Raw genomic sequence first — 19,105 nt, forward strand, 5'->3', positions numbered from 1 at the left:
GCTTTTATAACCAATGCTAGAGGCCCAGTGCATGAGGGGGGAGTCCCTCAGCCCAGCCTGCCCCCTCTCACAGTCCGGGAGCCCTCAAGGGCAGGAGGTGCCCTGGCAATCAGGGGAAGGCGACGCCCCATCAGACTTCTGCTGCTGCCACTGCCAGCAGCGCAAGCCTTGGCCAGCCCTGGTTACCTGTGCCTCGGGCTGGCCCTGGGCGCCTGCGGGGCTGAGGGGCCTGGGGGACTCGGGAGGCAGGCGCGCGGAGTGGCCGGGCCCTCTGCCCCAGCAGGGCTGAGGGTACTGGGTGCCGCCATATTGTGGCTGTGGGCGCTGCCATCTTTGAGGGCTTGGCAGTCAATTAGCATATTCCCTCCTTATTGGCTGTGGGTGCCACCATCTTTGAGGGCATGGCAGTGAATTAGCATATTCCCTTTTTGTTGGCTGTGGGTGCCACCATCTTTGAGGGTGTGGCAGTCAATTAGCACATTCCCTCCTTATTGGCTATGGGTGCCCCCATCTTTGTGATGGTGTGAGGGTCACTTAGCATATTCCCTCTTTATTAGATGGGATTGGAATAAGCATATCTGTGCACATTTTTGTGACTTAGCGAATTGCTTGGTCAAATATTATATGCAATTTAAAATTTGTAATTATTGCTAAATTGCCCTCCCATCAAATTGGACCCTTTTATATTTCTCCCAACATTGTTTTCCTTACGCATATAAACCTTGACCGAGATAAAATAGTTTGAATCTTTAATTAGATAGGTCTCTTCATTTTCTATTGCTGAGTAACAGATGGGGCGACCGGGCCGGCAGGGGAGGGCAGTTGGGGGTGATCAGGCCTGCAGGGGAGGGCAGTTAGGGGCAACCGGGTTGGCAGAGGAGGGCAGTTGGGGGCGACCAGGACTGCAGGAGAGAGCAGTTAGGGGCAACCGGGCCGGCAGAGGAGGGCAGTTGGGGCAACCAGGCCTGTAGGGGTGGGCAGTTAGGGGTGACCAGGTCGGCAGGGGAGGGCAGTTAGGGGTGACAGAGCCAGCAGGGGAGGGCAGTTGGGGGAGACCAGGCCTTTAGGGGAGGACAGTTAGGGGCGACCAGGCCTGCAGGGGAGGACTGTTAGGGGCAACCAGGCCGGCAGGGGAGGGCAGTTGGGGGAGACCGGGTTCACCGGGATCGGGCCTAAACGGGCAGTTGGACATCCCTCAAGGTGTCCCAGATTGGAGAGGGTGCAGGCTGGGCTGAGGGACCCCCTCCTCCCCCATGCACAAATTTCGTGCACTGGGCCTCTAGTACAGTATAAAATACTTATTCAAAATATGTGTCAATTGACTGGTTATGTTATCAGTAAGGTTTCCTTCTAGTCAATAGTAGGCTATTATAGTTAAGTTTTATGGGAGTCAAAAATTATACATGGAATTTCCACTGTGTGGGGGTGAATAGCCCCCTGTTCAAAGGTTAGCTGTGTATCTTTTCATATGTTTATTGACCATGTCTATTTCTGTGATTTGTCTTTTTTTTATCATTTGCCTTTTTCTATTGAACTATAGATTATTGGTTATATTACTGATTTGTAATAGCTCTTATAGATTAAACAAATTAGATTCAAAATTTTTCCCCTTGTTGGTGTGGCTCATTTGGTTGGGTGTTAGTTACTCTGTGCACTTGGAGGTTGCCAGTTCGATTCTCCGTCAAGGACACATGCCCGGGTTGTGGGCTCGATCCCTGGTGGCAGACATGCAGGAGGCAGCCAATCGATATTGCGCTCTCACATTGATGTTTCTCTCTCTTTCTTTCACTCAAAAAAAAATTAATAAAAACTATTTAAAAAGTTTAGATTTAAAGTTTGTTTTGAAGATACCTCACTGTGGCCTTAGGAGTCATAGAGGGTATGTGGTTGTTTAGTTTGGTGATGTTGGGATTTGTAGAGTAATTATATTTGAGAATCATAGTACTTTTGTTTTTAAAGCAAGGTGTTCAGGGAGGTGTGGTGAATGATAGCCATTTTTCCTCTTCTATTGGCTATCAGCCTGCCTGAATCACTCTCCATCAATATGAGGAAGAAGAATATCACAGACACTTCAGTTCTCTTTGGTCATTATTATACCTCAGAAGCCAGAACGTTTTAGCTGCCAGAAAGTGACAGGTAAATGGGGGAGAATATAGAACCCCACTGACATATTTAGCTACTGAAAATTGTTTTGGATTTCTTTTAATTCTGGGTGTGACTTTGCTGTTTTTTTTTAAGCCTTGGTCTCATCCACATTGAGGTTCAAAATTGTATCAACAAAAATGGATTGACCCGCTAGGAATAGTCATTTTCTAAAATATGGGGATATTTAACAACAGGAAACATTTCTTTGTACCTTGCCACTAAATTAGAATGTTGTTACTCTTCATCTGCTAACCTCTGATGGGATAAATTCTTTTTTTTTTAAATTTCTTTATTGATTAAGGTATTACATATGTGTCTTCATCCCTCCATTAACCCCCCAACCAACCCCCCCCCCCCCCACTCATGTCCTCACCCCCCTGGTGTTCATGTCGGGATAAATTCTTAATAAACAATTACAATATAAGTCTTCTCCCTAGTTCTAATCTTTGACAGTTTTATAGAGTTTGGGCTGGTATTTGCGATCAGTTCTCATTTTAGGTGTGGTTTGATCCAAAGACTTAAATTCTATTGGCAGGACCTGAATCCCACATCTTTTGATTCTGCTCTCTTCCTGTTGGTTTCATTCTCAGGTTACACAGTGATGGAAAGATGGTTGCCAGCATCTCTAGCCCTAGGCCCTTCCAGTTTTAGGGCCAGTAGAAAGAAAAAAGAACTCTCAATTTAGGACAATTTCTTGCTCTTTCATGGACCCTTCATAAATCATGTATTATGGTCAGGGATGTGAGCTCTGCTGATTGGCCTGACTTGAGTCATGTGAACATCCTTGGAGTTGGAAGTGGAGTTAATTGTACAGGAAATATACATTGATAATAGGGGAGGATGGTTCTATAAAAGAAAATCTGAGTTTGTTTTTAACAATATGGTTGCTGGGCAGGACAAAACAAAAAACAAAACAAAACAAAATGTAAAACCTACTGTTAGATTTTAAAGCAGTTCTCTAATAACATTAATAGTATTAATAAGAAAAACAACCATTTTAGGTTCTTTAGAGGCACCAGTTTAGAATCACACTAATGAGTAATTCTTCTTCTTTTTTTTTTTTTTAACAAAAGCAAATGTTTCAGATCTTCAGTGCATGCCACTTAAGTCTTGTTTTAGAAATTATTCTGGAAAGATTTGTTAAAAAATTAAGAAATTTTGAGTCATACTATCCTTTGCCCACTGCCAGCATTTCAGGTAGTAGAGTTGTGCTTTAATTATATCCTTCAGTCCTCCAAATCAAAGGTGAATAAGAGGTTTTAATTTTAGATGTTAGTGAATGTTTTTTTTTTAATTTTCAAGAAAAACAATTTGAAATACGTTACATGCAATAAACATTAATATTTCAAGAAAAACGATTTAGTGAATGTTTTTAACCTCTATATAGGATGTTTTATAGGTAGTGTTTCAAAGATTTTAAAGTTATGTTAATTCCAACTTAAAAATTAAAATCTATTCAGCTTTAGATTTGGGGATGGGTGTTTCTAGTGCACAACTTGGCTGCCTAAAGCTATTGCTGTAGAATGAGATGCTAAGAGTATTTCATAACTGAAAGCACGGAGCATTTCAGAAAGTTTAGATTGTTGGTAAAGAAAACTGCATTGAATGTTATTTTGAAGAGTAATTTCAAAGACTGTGTAATTTAATTACAAAGATCCCTTCAGCAATATCTGTGCATTCATTACAGATTCAGTCTTTGTTAAGGCAGTCAGTCCCGTTGTCCTTGTATTTGTCATAAAATTACTCTCTTGAGTTGAAGGATAGATCAATGCTCTGCCCTCTGTAGCAATAGAGTATAAAGACCAGATTATATCTATTAGGTATATATAGATATATATGTATGTATACATGTACGTGTGTGTGTGTGTGTGTGTGTGTGTATACTGTATTTGGAGAGATACATGTAACCTCTTTGCTTTCTTCCTGTTTTCCTTCTTTTGAGATATCCCTCTCATTATCATTTACTGTTTTATTTCTTTGTTTATATTTTGTTACTTAGAAATGTTGAGATTAAAAGATGAATAATGATAATGAGTAATCCAACCTCATAGGATTGTTATGAGGATTAAATAGATCACATGTATGAAGTGTTTCGCACAGTACATGGCACATGGTAAGCATTTAGTAAATGCTAACAGTATAGAGATGGTAATGGTCTCTGCCATTAAGTCTTTTTTTCCTAGATTAATAGGGAAAATGACTGTAAACAACTACCTGAAATACAAGGCTGAATGAAAATAAGTGTATAGAAGTGATAGAAGCAAAGTTCTGGAGCAATTACTTTCAGTTAGAGCTAAGGAAGGAGGAATCTTGTCTCCTTAACTTTGAAGTGGAAATGAGATCTCTTTAAAGTGAATGGTATTCTAGATCATTTCTAGCAAAAGCATGGAGCTAGGAACATTCATGGAACCGTAAACTGTCATGTGTGACTGGGGGGTTAAGCACATGGAAGGTCTAGTGTGAAGTAAGGATAGGATGTGGAGATGGCGGATTGCACAGGCTTTGAAGACAGTATTGGGAAGTTTGTATTTGGTGCTAGAAGCTTTGGGTAGTATTCTCAAGCCTTTCAACAGAGTACAGGATTGCAGTCTTAACAGCAAAATAAATGTGATTATTGTGTGTAGGCAATTAGTGGGCCTGTCAATTCAAGATCTTGACTGAGAGGGCTAATGGAAAATATATAGTAGGAGGAAATCATTGCTGTAATCCAGGGTGTGAAATGAAAACTGTTTGCAGATCGTGGGGAAATGAGTCTTTTAGAGGAAGCCCTGGGAACTTTCTGTAAATACATTTGGGACTTTTCATACTTAGAGAATTAAACAAATTTATTAGACAATAACCTTCTCTCTTAAAGAATCTTAATCTTTGGATTGGGAGAAAGGATTGCATCTAAAGAAAGAACTGTACTTTTCTGGTTGACTGCACATGTGACTAAAGATGGACTTACCTCAGTAGAATAGGCTGTCTTTTAGCCCGGAGGGAGAGCTTTAAGCATATTTTAAGACTGAGCACTTTGTTTCTATTTTTAAGTCTCCAAAAATAATCATTTGACACAGGGAACCAGCTTTTGGAAATGAATCTCAGATTTCAGCATTGCCAGCATTTTTTTCATTCTGATATGAGATGATTTGACTATCCCTTAAGTTATCTTGTATTTTTGTTGATTTGTACTGTTGCTTAAGGAGTTTTGCCTTTCTAACACACTTGTAACTCCAAATAATTCATGCATCCTAGTTTGAGAAATTGTTGGAAAGGAGGCCTGATTAGGAAACAGAGCTTGGTTGGCTGCTGGTTGTGAGAATTTAAGCTCACAACAGTTGAATTATTGGCTGGATGGAGTGACCATGAGTTACTGCTTTAACTTTTTGGTTTTGGCCTCTTTTCTTGGTTGTACAGATAGATGGTCAAAACTAGCAATATGGAGTCAGCAGTAATAGCTGCTGATTTTCTGTTGGTTTGAAATGGACTTTGCATGTCTACCAGCACATCCTTCTGAAGGGAAAAAAAAAGCAAATTACTACTTAGTTTATGTTCCAGGAAATAGTAAGGCTATTCTGCAGTTAAATAGCACCTATGTAACATTTGTGCTTTTTAAAAATATTTCATGTTGTCATTTCATGCTCACAACATGGAAGTGACATTTTTTTTAACCTTGAAAATGAGATAGGGAGGGGATGCTGAGACATAAATAAGAAACTCCGTTAAGGTTGCTGTCTCGACAAATAAACGACTGGGACAACTTACTGTCTTTCATTTTTTGAATTGTAACTTTCAGAAAATTTTATAAGAGGAAAAAGCTGAGCATCTCTCTCTCTCTTTTTTTATTTTTTGGCTACTTTTTAGCGTCGTCTTAGACACCTTCGGAACATTGCTGCCCGCAACATTGTTAATAGAAATGGCCATCAGCTCCTTGATACCTACTTCACACTTCACTTGTGTAATTCTGAAAAGATATATAAAGGTAAGGGAATCTGTGGACTCTCTCCCCACAGATCATTACGTCTCATTTTTATTCTTTTGTGACACAAGTGCCTCTTGCTGTTATTGCTTACTGGAAAGCTAAATTGTCATGCTGTGAAAATATTTCCTTGAGCTCTTGTTATATATATTAAAGAAACATGATGTTTAAGTAGTTCTTTCAGATAACTGAGCCTTATATTGATACGTTTATCATTCCTTTAGGAATGTTAGCTATTAATATCATTATTCTAGTAGCTGCCACTTAAAATATATGAGGCCAGTATCCAGTACTAATTTGCTTTTCTTTAAAATGTAATTTTAATTTAATACTATGGTAAAATCCGGTCCTAGTTAATATTTTCTCATTTCTGTAATTCCTTGTGAATATGGAGTCATTTTTTTATAAGAATTGTCATGGTTTTTATGAACTAAGTTTTATGTATTGAAATGTTGATTCTTCCATAAGTGACAATTCTAAGAGTAGACCAGATATTTTATTCAAAATCACAAGCATCTTTTGAATACATATTGTGTGAAAGGTACTTTGATATAATCGGTGACCTTATGCCAGGTGGTGTAAGAAGAGAAGCAAGCATAATGATGGGGGTATTGGATTAGGATTGAAAATATCGATACTAGTTCTAGCTCAGTTACTCACTAGCTGTATGACTTTGGAAAAAGATTATGGCTTTTTGAACCTAATTTTTTCCATTTGTAAAATGGAAATAAGGAGGCTCTATGAAGCCAGCAAGACAGATTTTTATGAGGATCAGCTGAGGTAAGGTGATGACACTTGGTATGATGTGATTAAAGGTCTTATATTAACAAAAGGTGGCATTATTTTAATGAAAGTTACTAAGGATTTATTTTTTAATTTTTTCCTGTGGCAAAGATGAAATATTTGAATGACGTTTATCTTTTGTGTTGTTTTTTAAAAAATTTTATTGATTTTTTACAGAGAAGAAGGGAGAGGGATAGAGAGTCAGAAACATCCGATGAGAGAGAAACACCAATCAGCTGCCTCCTGCACATCCCCTACTGGGGATATGCCCGCAACCAAGGTGCATGCCCTTGACTGGAATCGAACCCGGGACCCTTCAGTCCGCAGGCCGACACTCTATCCACTGAGCCAAACCGGTCAGGGCTATCTTTTGGTTTTAATTACTTTCCCAAACCATTATTAAAGCAGTAGTTGTTTTAACAACTTAAAAAAATTTCAATACTAGCATATGCTCACTAAAACATTCAATCAGGGATTACATAGAGTAGAACCACCTCACCCCTATTTTAAATAGCTTTAAAATAATTTTTAAGGATTAAAAAGGACTCTGAAATCTGCCATTTTCACATAATTTTATTTCATTCTTATTTTTTATTCTGGCCATTGCATGCATATACATATTTTTATCCTCACCCGAGGATAGATTTGTTCTTTATTGACAAGAGAGAGAGGAAGAAAGAAAGAAAAAGAGAGAGATGGCTCATTTGCCTCCCCTACTGCCCAATGGGGGATGGAACCCACAACCTGGTTATGTGCCCCGACTGGGAATTGAACCCGTCACGTTTCAGTGTATAGGACGGCACTCTAACAAACTGAGCCACACCGGCCCTGGGCAACATTGCATATTTTAAAAACAATTGTAGTAATTTGAATGATTAATACTAGCTACTGTAACAAATACCACAAATCTCAGTGGCTTAACATAATACATTTCTTACACTAAGTTCAGTGCAGGTAGTGTCCTGGCAGATGTCCGAAAAGTGGTGACTCAGGTACCCAGGCTCTTTCTATTTGGAATGCTGCTGCCATCAACACATGACCTCTGGCATGGCAAGAGAGGGATTATTTGAGGGAAATATTCTTAATGGAAATGGCCCAGCTTAATTCCATTACATTCTATTGGCCATACATTTGAGTCGTTCTTTTTAGGTGAAAGGGGCCTGGGAGATGCCTTCCTTTGTGTCCAGAGGAAAATAAACAGTTTGGCTGCTATTTGTCCTAAACGTATAAGCAGTTTTGCAGATCTTAAAACATTTGATCTACTCTCACTAATTGGTTTTATTATTGGCAATATATGACAGTGCCAGACTATTTTAAATGTTTGATAGATTTCTGTATAATCCGTTCTTGGTTATCTTCATAGAACTTCTGTATCCTTGCTTCAGTGTTACCTCTGATAGTAGTAATTAAGATAGTACTTAGTGCATTTTAGGTATGTGGTAAATGATAGCAATTGTTATTAGAATTGTAATATTCATAATCATAATAGTAGTTTCTAAAAAGAGAGTAGTCACAGGACTGGTTGATGACCATGATGTAAAAACTTGTGTAAGAGATATAAGGAAAGTGATCTTTTTTGTTCTTGTTTTTGGTCTTCTAGCTCAGATTACATTTTGAGCTTAGAAGTGATCATAGATTGTTTCTCTATTTCAATAAAATGATCATTAATACAATTAGGGAATAGCTGGTGACACATCACAGGGAAGTCCATTGTTGGTGGTGGTTTTGAGTCTGTCACTAAATGGCATTTAGTTAACTTATCTCTAAAATGAGAGGATTGTTGATTTCTTGGACTTTCTTCTGCTCCATAATGTCATGGATGAATGAAGTCTATGGTGGTTTTGTTGGGCCCATGACTTATCTACAACAGGAGGAGCCAGGAAGCTCTTTCCTTACTAAACCTAGTTATACCACCTTGTCTTATTGGACCTGTGATGACAAATACAGGTCCAGTTATTCATTTCATGAATGTTATGTGGCCCTTGGTGTAGAATGACCATGATAGAAAGCCAGTTGGCTCTTCATACAAAACCACCTGTACCACTTGTTTAGTGGCATCAGTTGTTAATTTTAAAAGAAAGGTTTTTTTTTTTATTGGAAGAATATTTGAAATGCTGATTTCTAAGTTATTCTTTTATTTCAGCTGAATTCACAGCAGATCCTAAGAAGTTATATGTAAGATTAAAAAAAAATTGACATCTTTTAGTGCTCTTAGGAGACTGTCTGCCTTTTAGGTAGTTCAAATGAAACATTAGTTATCACATTTCCGGAGAACAAAGCCTTGTGTTATGTATGAGGAGCTAGGTTTTAATCCTGGTTTCCTCTTAAATTTGGAATATTTATAAAATCAAGGTTGTTCTTAAGCCATAGTTATTTTCTCACCGTGAAATGTGAGTGCCAGTCCTCTCCTGGAATATCAACCAGCTATTTTGAATACATCAGAAGACAAACTCTATATAATCCATTTTGGTGATCTCATCCAAGTCTTACAGTTTTAAATATCATTTATCACTAACAACTTGCAAACTTATATTCTTAGCTTGGACCTCCCCTCTGAACTCATACTCCTGTATTCAGTCGCCTACTCTATATCTCTATTTGGAGTCTAGCAGTAACTTAAACTTGATATATTCAAAACCGAGTTTCTGATACTCTAGCTCTGAACCACCTCCTGTATTCTTCCTTCTTTCAGAAAATGGCACCTCCATTCTTTCATTTCCTTGCCCAAAAACCTTGAAATCTTCCTGGATTGTCCTTTTTTACTAGTATATCCCACATCCAATCTTTCAGCAAATACTTTTGGCTTTTAGCTGTCAAAATATATCCATAAGCCAATCACTGCTTATTACCTCCAAACCATTGTCATCTCTTGCCTGAATTATTGAAATAGACTTTTAGCAAGTTTGCCTGCTCATGTACCCTCTTCATTATGTTCTCACCAGGATCTCATTAAAATGAAAGAGAGATCATGTTATTCCTCTCTTAAAACCCTTCAGTGCTTTCTCATCTTACTCAGTAAAAGCTAAAATCCTTATTAAGTTTTCCAGAAGGCCTTTCATGATCTGATCCTCTTTTACTTCTTGTAACTCATCTCCTTCTAGTCTTCTCTGTTCCAGCCACACAGACCTTCTTGCTGTTCCTTGAATATATCAAGTTTACTCCAATTTAAAAGCCTCTGTATTTACCCTGTCTTTGTCCTGGGCACGCTTTCCTCTTATAGCTATATGACGAGCTCCTCCACCTCCTTTAATGTCTTTATACCAAATGTTTTCTCAGAGAAACTCTCCTGATCACTGACTAAACCCTTTTGAAAATTGTGACTATTCTCCTCCTGTCTTTTGTGCTTTATTTTTCTCCACAATACTTAAGATCATTTGAGATACTATTTGTTTTATTATTTGGTTAATGTATGTCTCTCTCCACTAGAATGTTAGCTTTATGAGGGCAGAAATTTGTAGGTCAGTAATTTTTAGGTAACTTTTGTTCTCTGCAATGTCTCCAATACTTGGAATGATGCTTGGCACATACTGAGCTCTTCAATATATTTTTTCCATTAATTTTTTAAATAGGTAATGCAGTCCATGGTTTAGCATATATATAAAGTGCAGTTCATATATATATAAAGTATATATGTATATATACATACATACACACACACACACATATATGTTTGTGTGTGTATATAGGTTTGTATTAGTCTTCCTTTCACCTGTCCAAGCTCCCTAGTTTTCCACCCCACCCTGAAAACCAGTTATTCCTTTATTAACTTTCCTGAGATTCTTTATACAAATAAAAGTAAAATTAGTACCAAACTATATATATTTCTGTACTTGAAATTTTAACTTAATATATCCTAAATATTTTTCCATATTTAAAATGTTTTTTCATGTCCTAAATGTTTTTCCGTATTGGTTCATAGAGAGCTTTCCTTATTTTGCATTGAATAAATTATTTAACTGGCTCCCATTAGTAGGCATTTATAGGTGGTTCCAGTCTTTTGCTGTACACATAGTACTGTATTGAATAACTTTATAAGCACATTATTTTGTATATTCCAAGAAGTAAAATTACAAAGAGAGGGTGTACTCGGCAGCTATGGGAGATATTAGAAAAGTGTCCTTGTTTACTTCCCACTTGCTATGTCCTTTCCCCCAGAGCCTCACCAACAGCCCGTACAGTCAAACTTCTGAATTTTTGCCAATCTGATAAAACAGCTTTATAGTATAGTTTAAGTTTGTATTTTTCTATTCTGAGTGAGGTTGAGGTACTAAAAAAGCATGTGTTGAGTGAGTGGAATGCTACATAACAGCCAAAACGTGCCATTGGAAGCGTGTTTCTTAGGCCTTGGCATGGATAGAAGAATGTTTGTATCTGATGCTCCTTTTCATGTTGAAGTAACACTCAGATAATAATCATTTTTCTCAGATTGAATTAATAAAAATTAATAGAATTGTATTAATAAAAATATAATTTATAATTCACTATTTCTTTTGAGACTCACAACAACTCTGTTATTTTTCAGGTGTCATTCTTCTTTGTAAAGTAAAGAAACTAAGGCCCAAAAAGGTTGACTTGTCCAGGGTCAAGCTTATACATGGTAGTTTGGGGACTGGAACTGGTTTTTGACTAAGCTTTTAAAAAATTCATTCTCTTTTTTCACCATGCTGCTGATTTTATTGTCATAGAATGTTTTGGATGTAACAGAATGATAGACACTATAGGCTCATGTTTAGCATGTTAGAAATTACTTCAGACTCAGTGATTTCTTTCCAAATTGTTTGGCTCCTTTGTTGGCCTCTCTACATTTAAATTAGAAAATCCTTTTTGAGGGTCTCATGGAGAAGGAAAATTGTTTAGTTTCATCTATAATAATAATCTATAATAATAAAAGCATATATGCTAATTAGACCGAACAGCCAGACAACCTTTCGGACGTTATACTGGATGTCCTTCTGGATGAAGCCATCATGACGGGGGCCGAGGCAGAGGCAGTTAGGGGTGATCAGGCAGGCAGGCAGGCAGGTGAGGGGTTAGGGCAATCAGGCAGGCAGGTGAATGGTTAGGGTGATCAGGCAGGCAGAGGCGGTTAGGGACAATCAGGCAGGCAGGCGAGTGGTTAGGGGCGATGAGGCAGCAGGCGAGTGGTTAGGGGTGATGAGGCAGGCAGGTGAGTGGTTAGGGGCAATCAGGCAGGCAGGTGAGTGGTTAGGGGTGATCAGGAAGGCATGCAGAGTGGTTAGGGGCGATCAGGCAGGCAGGCAAGTGGTTAGGGGTGACCAGGCAGGCAGGTGAGTGGTTAGGAGTGATGAGATAGGCAGACAAAGGTGGTTAGGGGTGATGAGACAGGCAGACAGAGGTGGTTAGGGGTGATAGATAGGCAGGCGAGTGGTTAGGGGCGATGAGGCAGGCAGTGAGTGGTTAGGGGTGTTGAGGCAGGCAGGCAGAGTGGGTAGGGGTGATGAGGCAGGCAGGCAGAGTGGTTAGGAGCGATCAAGCAGGCAGGCAGGCCAGCGGTTAGGAGCCAGTGGTCCTGGATTGTGAGAGTGCAGGCCGGGCTGAGGGACCCCCTTCCCGTGCATGAATTTCGTGCACTGGGCCTCTAGTTTATATATAATCAGCAAGGTTTTGAAAGAAATAATGATACTATCCATCTTCTAAGAGCTGGAGGTATTTATTTTGGGAACTGATTAATAGTTTAACTTTGCAGATTAAAAGAAAAAAAGAGTATCTTTCTCCCCCCCAACTGATTTTAAAAGTAATACATATTGTAACGAATTCAAATAATAGAAAAATGTAAAAGTATAAAGTGAAAGTACCCTGTTATAGAAAACAACAGCTTTTTAGCCCTTTTAGTCATTCTTTCTAAAAATATATATGGTGTGTATAAGTTAGAACATATGTATATATTAACATAATAAACACATTAAATTAACATATATGTAAATACATTAAATTACATATGTGTTAATTTATTAATAAATTAATTTATTAATTTATGTACATACATATGTATCTCTAGTTAATTTATGGTCGGAGTAATTGATTAGCCACTTGGGAAATAAAATGACAAGAATAATGCTTAGTGTTGCCTAGTGTTGGGGAAACAGGTATTTTCCTAAGTGGGATTGTAAATTGGTACAATATTTTTAGTGAATAATTTGGTAATATATCAAACTTATATTTTTCTTTTTGTCTTGCCATTTTACTTCAAAGGTTTTTTATTTATAACATTAATTGAAATATCTAAAAATTGGTAGTAACCTAAATGTTCATCAGTAGGAGATTCTTTTTTTGTTTATTTTGTTACTCCTTACCTGAGGATATTTTTTCCATTGATTTATAGAGGGAGTGGAAAGGGGAAAGGAGAGAGAGAGAGAGAGAGAGAGAGAGAGAGAGAGAGAGAGAAACATTGATGTGTGAGAGACACATCAATTGGTTGCCTCCATGAGCCCCGAAAGGGGCTAGGGATTGAACCTGCAACCCAGGTAGGAAGCCCTTGACCAGAAATGGAACCAGAGACCCTTTGGGGTGTAGGCCAACACTCTAACCATTGAGTCACACTGGCTAGGGCAGTAGCAGATTCTTTTTAAAGATGATTAGAATTATCTCTTTTCTTATTTCCAATAATTATTTGGAGATAGAAAAATTAGAAAGTTTTTAAGCAAAAACTAAAAGTAAACAACTTAATATTGTCATCTAAGATAAACATTGTTAATAATTTGGATCCTGTTATAAATTCTTAGAACCTGTTTTTTTTTTCACTTAATATATTGTGACTATTTCTCCACAAAGTCAAATATCCTATCTTTATTTTTTTAGGAAGACAAGCTGAGAGTAACATAGATGATACGTTTGTCAAGAAGTGCTTTAACCAAAAGAGTATGCACATAAAAGTATTATGACCACCCTAGCCTGTTTGGCTCAGTGCATAGAGCATCGGCCTACAGACCAAAGGGTTTGATTCTGGTCAAGGATACGTACCTTGGTTGCTGGCTCCTCCCTGGCCTGAGCCCTAGTCAGGGCTCGTGCAGGAGGTAACCGATTGATGTATTTCTCTCACATTGATGTTTCTCTGTCATTCCTTCTCTCTTCCACTCTCCCTAAAAGTCAATGGAAAAGTAATCTCAGATGAGGATTAACAACAACAACAACAACAACAACAACAACAGAGTATTATGTCCACGTCTGCTTTTTATTTACTACGTGATGATTCCCAAGCTTCAGTTATCTTTTTAAAAAAAATATACTTTTATTGATTGCAGAGAGGAAGGGAGAGGGAGAGAGAGAGAGAAACATCAATAATGAGAGAGAATCATTGATCAGCTGCCTCTGCAGGCCACACACGAGATCGAGCCCACAACCCAGGCATGTGCTCTGACTGGGAATTGAACCGTGACCTTCTGGTTCATAGGTCGACGCTCAACCCCGGAGCCACGCCAGCTGGGCCAAACTTCAGTTATTAGTGGATCACCTTGCCAAGTTGCACTCTTATTTGAATGTTACCTATACCAGTGGTCAGCAAACTCATTAGTCAACAGAGCCAAATATCAACAGTACAACAATTGAAATTTCTTTTGAGAACCGAAAACCGACTTCTGCGCATGGGCCACGAAGTTTCAATAGCACTGTACGTGCGCGCCCGCATGTGGTATTTTGTGGAAGAACCACACTCAAAGGGCCAAAGAGCTGCATGTGGCTCACGATCCGCAGTTTGCCAACCACTGATCTATACCATTGCATATTTAATATATTTTTAAAAGTTTATTATTTTTAAACTTATGGTTAAGAATAATGTGTAAAATTGTTGATTCAAAAAAACTTTTGTCTACCCTGTGCCAGGAATGGTTTTATGTACCGAGGAGACAGCAATTGTACAAAACAGACACTACCACTACTCCTTTATGGAGCTTACGATGAGTGGTGTAATATGAGCGACACAAGTTCAGTATATTAGAAAAAATATAGTTTGTCCATGAATCATTTAAAATCACCCCAAGTACCCATGATATGTGCATCATATTTGGGAAATAGTACTCTTTAGCAACCTAAGGATACAAGGGTCCTTGTAGGCTCTGCAGAGATAGAGCATCCTCGAGATGACTTTGGCAGGGTCTACAGGGAATGTCGGAGGGTGGTTGGAAATGTCTGCCTCAGTCACATTTCTCTTTTTTGATTGTGTCTTCAGGTTTTCTAACATTTACAACATACCTGAAGGTTTGTAGATTCATGAAAGTTTAAAAAACATTTTTTTAAATCCTCACATGAGGCAATTTTTTAAAATTGATTTTCAGAGAAAAGAAGAGAGAGGGGAAGAGAGAGAGATCATATGAGAGAGAAACATTGATTGGTTGTCTCCCGTAGGAGTTCCAACCTGGGATTGAACCTGCAACCTAGGTCTGTGCCCTGACTGTGAATTGAATCCACCACCTTTTAGTGTACCCAATGATGTTCCAACTAACTGAGCCACCTGGCAAGGGCTGAATTATTAAATTTTAATGTTTACAGAGGATGTTTGGTCATTAATCTAATTCTCTAAGTTGTCTGATGAAAAATGGGCCCAAAGAAATGAAAGAGACAGAATATTAAGGACAGGTGGAATCAGAACCTAAGTTACCTGGTTGCTAGATCACTATTCATTTTACAATACTACAATGAATAATCATAAGTGATGTTTGAAAAAAACAGAATATGGAATCAGTTGTAGAGAGTGGCAGTAGGTAGAGGATAAGAAAGTCTGAGTTTTAAGGACTCAAATTAGAATCTAAGGTAAATGGAGCCAGTAAAAGTAAAAATCACTAACTTAAATCTTAACAGGTTTCGACCTTCCTTTACTAATGTTTTCCTCTTTAAAACACTTTTATTTAATCTTTATTTCTACTTTAATTAATTTTTTACAGATAAAGATATAGAGAGAATAGATCCCTCGAAAATGTCTTACCAAAGCAAATGTTAAAAAATTTATCAGATTAAGAGTTAATGAAGCTTATTTTTTTCCAGATCACTTATTGTTCTTTTTCTTTTTTTCCAGAATTTTATAGAAGTGAAGTGATTAAGAATTCCTTGGTAAGTTTGCCTTTTGACAGGTGCATATGCCTATAACTCCTATTTCAGAAAATGCTGAGACATAAAATAAGGTCAAGTTTAGTTCTGCCTTATCCCGTTAAATCTGCTTAATTACTGCTTAAATCTTTATTGATTTGTTCATTGCTGTATCTCTAGTGCTTAAAACATGCCTGGCACATACCAGATGCTTGATAAATATTTGCTGAATGAACTGATATTTTTTCCATTAAAAACTTTGGTGTTCAAATTAAATTTTATAATTCTATCACTTCTATTTACTATAGAGGTTTTTGACTTACCAAACATTGTAATAAATGATATTTGTTTAGATATAGTTCTTTAAAATGCTATCATATAGTATCCCTCTCCCTGTTTTTGGCAATGGCATTCCTCAGAAATTTGGAAGTGTCCTACTTTTGATAATCTGTATACTTGATATTTGCATAAATGACTCAATTTATTGGGCCATATTGATTAAAAGAAGAGCTTTATGTCAATGATAATATCCTTTTAATGGTCCAAGACCATTCTGGATTTGACCACTATCTACATTTTTAAACCTCATCTCCTAATATTTTTTCTCACTTGTGTTCTAGGCATACCTCATTTTTCAGTGCTTTGAACATGCCAAGTGTGTCTCGTTCCTTATGCCTAGAATACTTGTTTCCACAGCTCTTCATTTGGCTGAAGAATTCTTTGAGGTCTGAGCTATGTCATTTCAGCTAGACCTTCTATGACTATTCCATCTAAAGTATTTCCCTTTTGTCTTGACCTGTATGGCTCAGTTGGTTGGAGTGTTGTCCTGTACACCGAAAGGTCTTGGGTTGGATTCCTGGTTGGGGCACATACCTAGGTTGTGGGTTTGATCTCCGGTTGGAGTGCATACAGGAGGCAACTGATTGATGTTTCTCTGTCACATTGATGTTTCTTTCTCTCTATTAAAAATCAATACAAATATATCCTCAGGTGAGGATTAGAAAAAAATGCTGCTCTTTAAAAAAATAAAATAAATACAGTAGTTCCCTTTTCTCTATTCACTGTTTTTCACGTCGTCTGTTTTATTGTTTTTAGAGCATTCTCACTTTTGGGAACTCGTATTCACTCGTTTGTGTTTATTTATTATACACCTCCCATCTACCACAGTGTAAGTCTCATGAGAGCAGGGACCTTCCCAATCTTGTGCATCTCTGAAACCCTACAGTGTAGAATAGTACAGATGCTCAGTGAGTATTTGTTAGATGAATAAATCAGTGATGTATTATATTTTCAGAATCCTTTGAAATATGTTATTCCATTTCGATCCTTAGAAAATCATGAAGGGTAGATGGAGTAGGTCTTAAGAAACTGCCACACAGAGAGGCCCAGCAACTTCCGTAGTTCTACAGCTGCAAGACCGGAACTTCAGTTCCCAGACCTTCTCTCTTAAAGTTTCTACTACTCGTTCCTCTCCATCAGGCTGTCTTCCAAATGTCTCAAATACCATACTAGATTTTTATCCTCAGCCAAGCAGGTTCCTTAAGCCCATCTCTGAGGAGCTCCAGTAATCAGTAAAGCTCTTCAAGCATTACACGATTCATGATAAATGGCTAGCATCATGCTTGACATGGTAGCTACTGAGTCAATATTACTTTTTCCTTTTCTTTTGGCTTACGTGGAAATAGAAATAGAAAAAGCCCACAGACAAGTGAGAGCTGGGGAAAGGGTTTATAGAGTAGAAACGTCACTTTGAAATGTCTGCTCCCTTTTCTGTATTCAAAACTATAGTTGGAGATGGTTTTACAACATCCCCTTGCATTTTCTATGGATTTGTATCATAATGGACTTTATGCTGCGGTGGTACCTTAGTGTACAATTCTGCATTATTAGTATTGTATTTACTTGATATTCACTTGACTTCCAGATTCATATTTCTAAGCATCGTCACCTATCTTCAGCTCCTTTTGACTCCTGTCTTCAGTTGCTTCTGAGCTGTCTCTACGAAATGTGACATCTTCATCCCTGGCGTACTTAGGCTGAATCATGTTTTGTAATAATGGATTCCAGACAAGGGAGAGGGTTGGACAAAAAGACGTCCAAGGTCCTTTTCACTTACAGTTTCTCCTGTAATTGTTTCCTGCGTATACCACTTAGCAACACTTGCTTGCATTGTGCTTGTTCAAAAGCGTTTCATCTCCCAAAGTGGATGAGAGCTGGAGGTAGGAGACTGCCCGGACATCTTTATGTCGCCCTAGCTCCCCCGTATTCCTTCTGTTGGGTAGTTGTTTGTTAAATGTTGATTCATTGATACTTCCTTTTAAGGATATTCTTTGAGATTATGTTTTTTTGGAAGGATTGTTTGTTTCTTTTATAACGTTATTGTAGATTTGCGAAACCTCAGTTCATTTCTCTTCTTTTTGAAAGGATTCATCTTAGCTTTTTGCTAAGTGATTGTGACTGATGCAGATTAAAGGGCACTGAGCACCACAGGAATCAACAACCCACAGGGCATATGATGGGGATGGCACTTTGTTACCTCCCTTCCTGCTGTCTCTGAAGAACCGCAGTGAGCAGAATTTGTTGATATTTTTCCCTGCTCAGGAACTTTTTTTTTTTTGTCACCTGCCGAGAGAGAGAGAGAGAGAGAGAGAGAGAGAGAGAGAGAAAGAAAGAAAGAAGAAGGAAAGAAACATCAAAAGGTCCTCCCTCACACCCCCAAACCTGCCACCGTTTGGTGTATGCAACAATGCTCCAACCTACTGAGCCACATGGGCTAGGGTTCCTGCTTAGGAGTTTATAATTTTTAAACTATTGTGATATTTGCTGAATAGAGTTAATGATTTAATTTTTTTTCCCTCCTCTTTACCATTGTGTTGGTACATAGAAGATGCTCAGCAAATGTTTCTTAATGAATGGATTCTTCCACAAATATATTTATTGACTGACTTCTAATTAGTCACTAAAGGATTAGGCAAAGTAATACTTTATTTCTAGCTAAGTTTTTGGTAAATTTTCACTCTGGTGAACTAAGTTGGACTCTGGTGAGCTTGTGAATAATCCTTTCACTCATGTAACTTTAAGGCTTTGACTTTTTCCTAGGTATGCATTCTGAGCTTGTTTTTATACCAGAGTGGCCTGGTTTTGCCACTCTGATGTCAGAGGCAACATGGAAAAATGGAT

The 19,105-nt window shown here is 38.0% G+C and overlaps 1 protein-coding gene across 1 annotated transcript in view; it reads left to right on the forward strand.

Moving 5' to 3' along the window:
* UVRAG (UV radiation resistance associated) overlaps positions 1-19,105 on the forward strand; it is a 271,885-nt gene that overhangs the window by 20,380 nt on the left and 232,400 nt on the right. The window contains exons 2-3 of the mRNA XM_079787935.1: positions 5,989-6,106; positions 15,915-15,949. Coding sequence (XP_079644061.1) covers positions 5,989-6,106; positions 15,915-15,949 — 153 coding nt within the window. The remainder of the gene's footprint in view (positions 1-5,988; positions 6,107-15,914; positions 15,950-19,105) is intronic.

Source organism: Cnephaeus nilssonii, assembly GCF_951640355.1.
Source record: "Cnephaeus nilssonii genome assembly, chromosome: 13".
NCBI lineage: Eukaryota > Metazoa > Chordata > Mammalia > Chiroptera > Vespertilionidae > Cnephaeus > Cnephaeus nilssonii.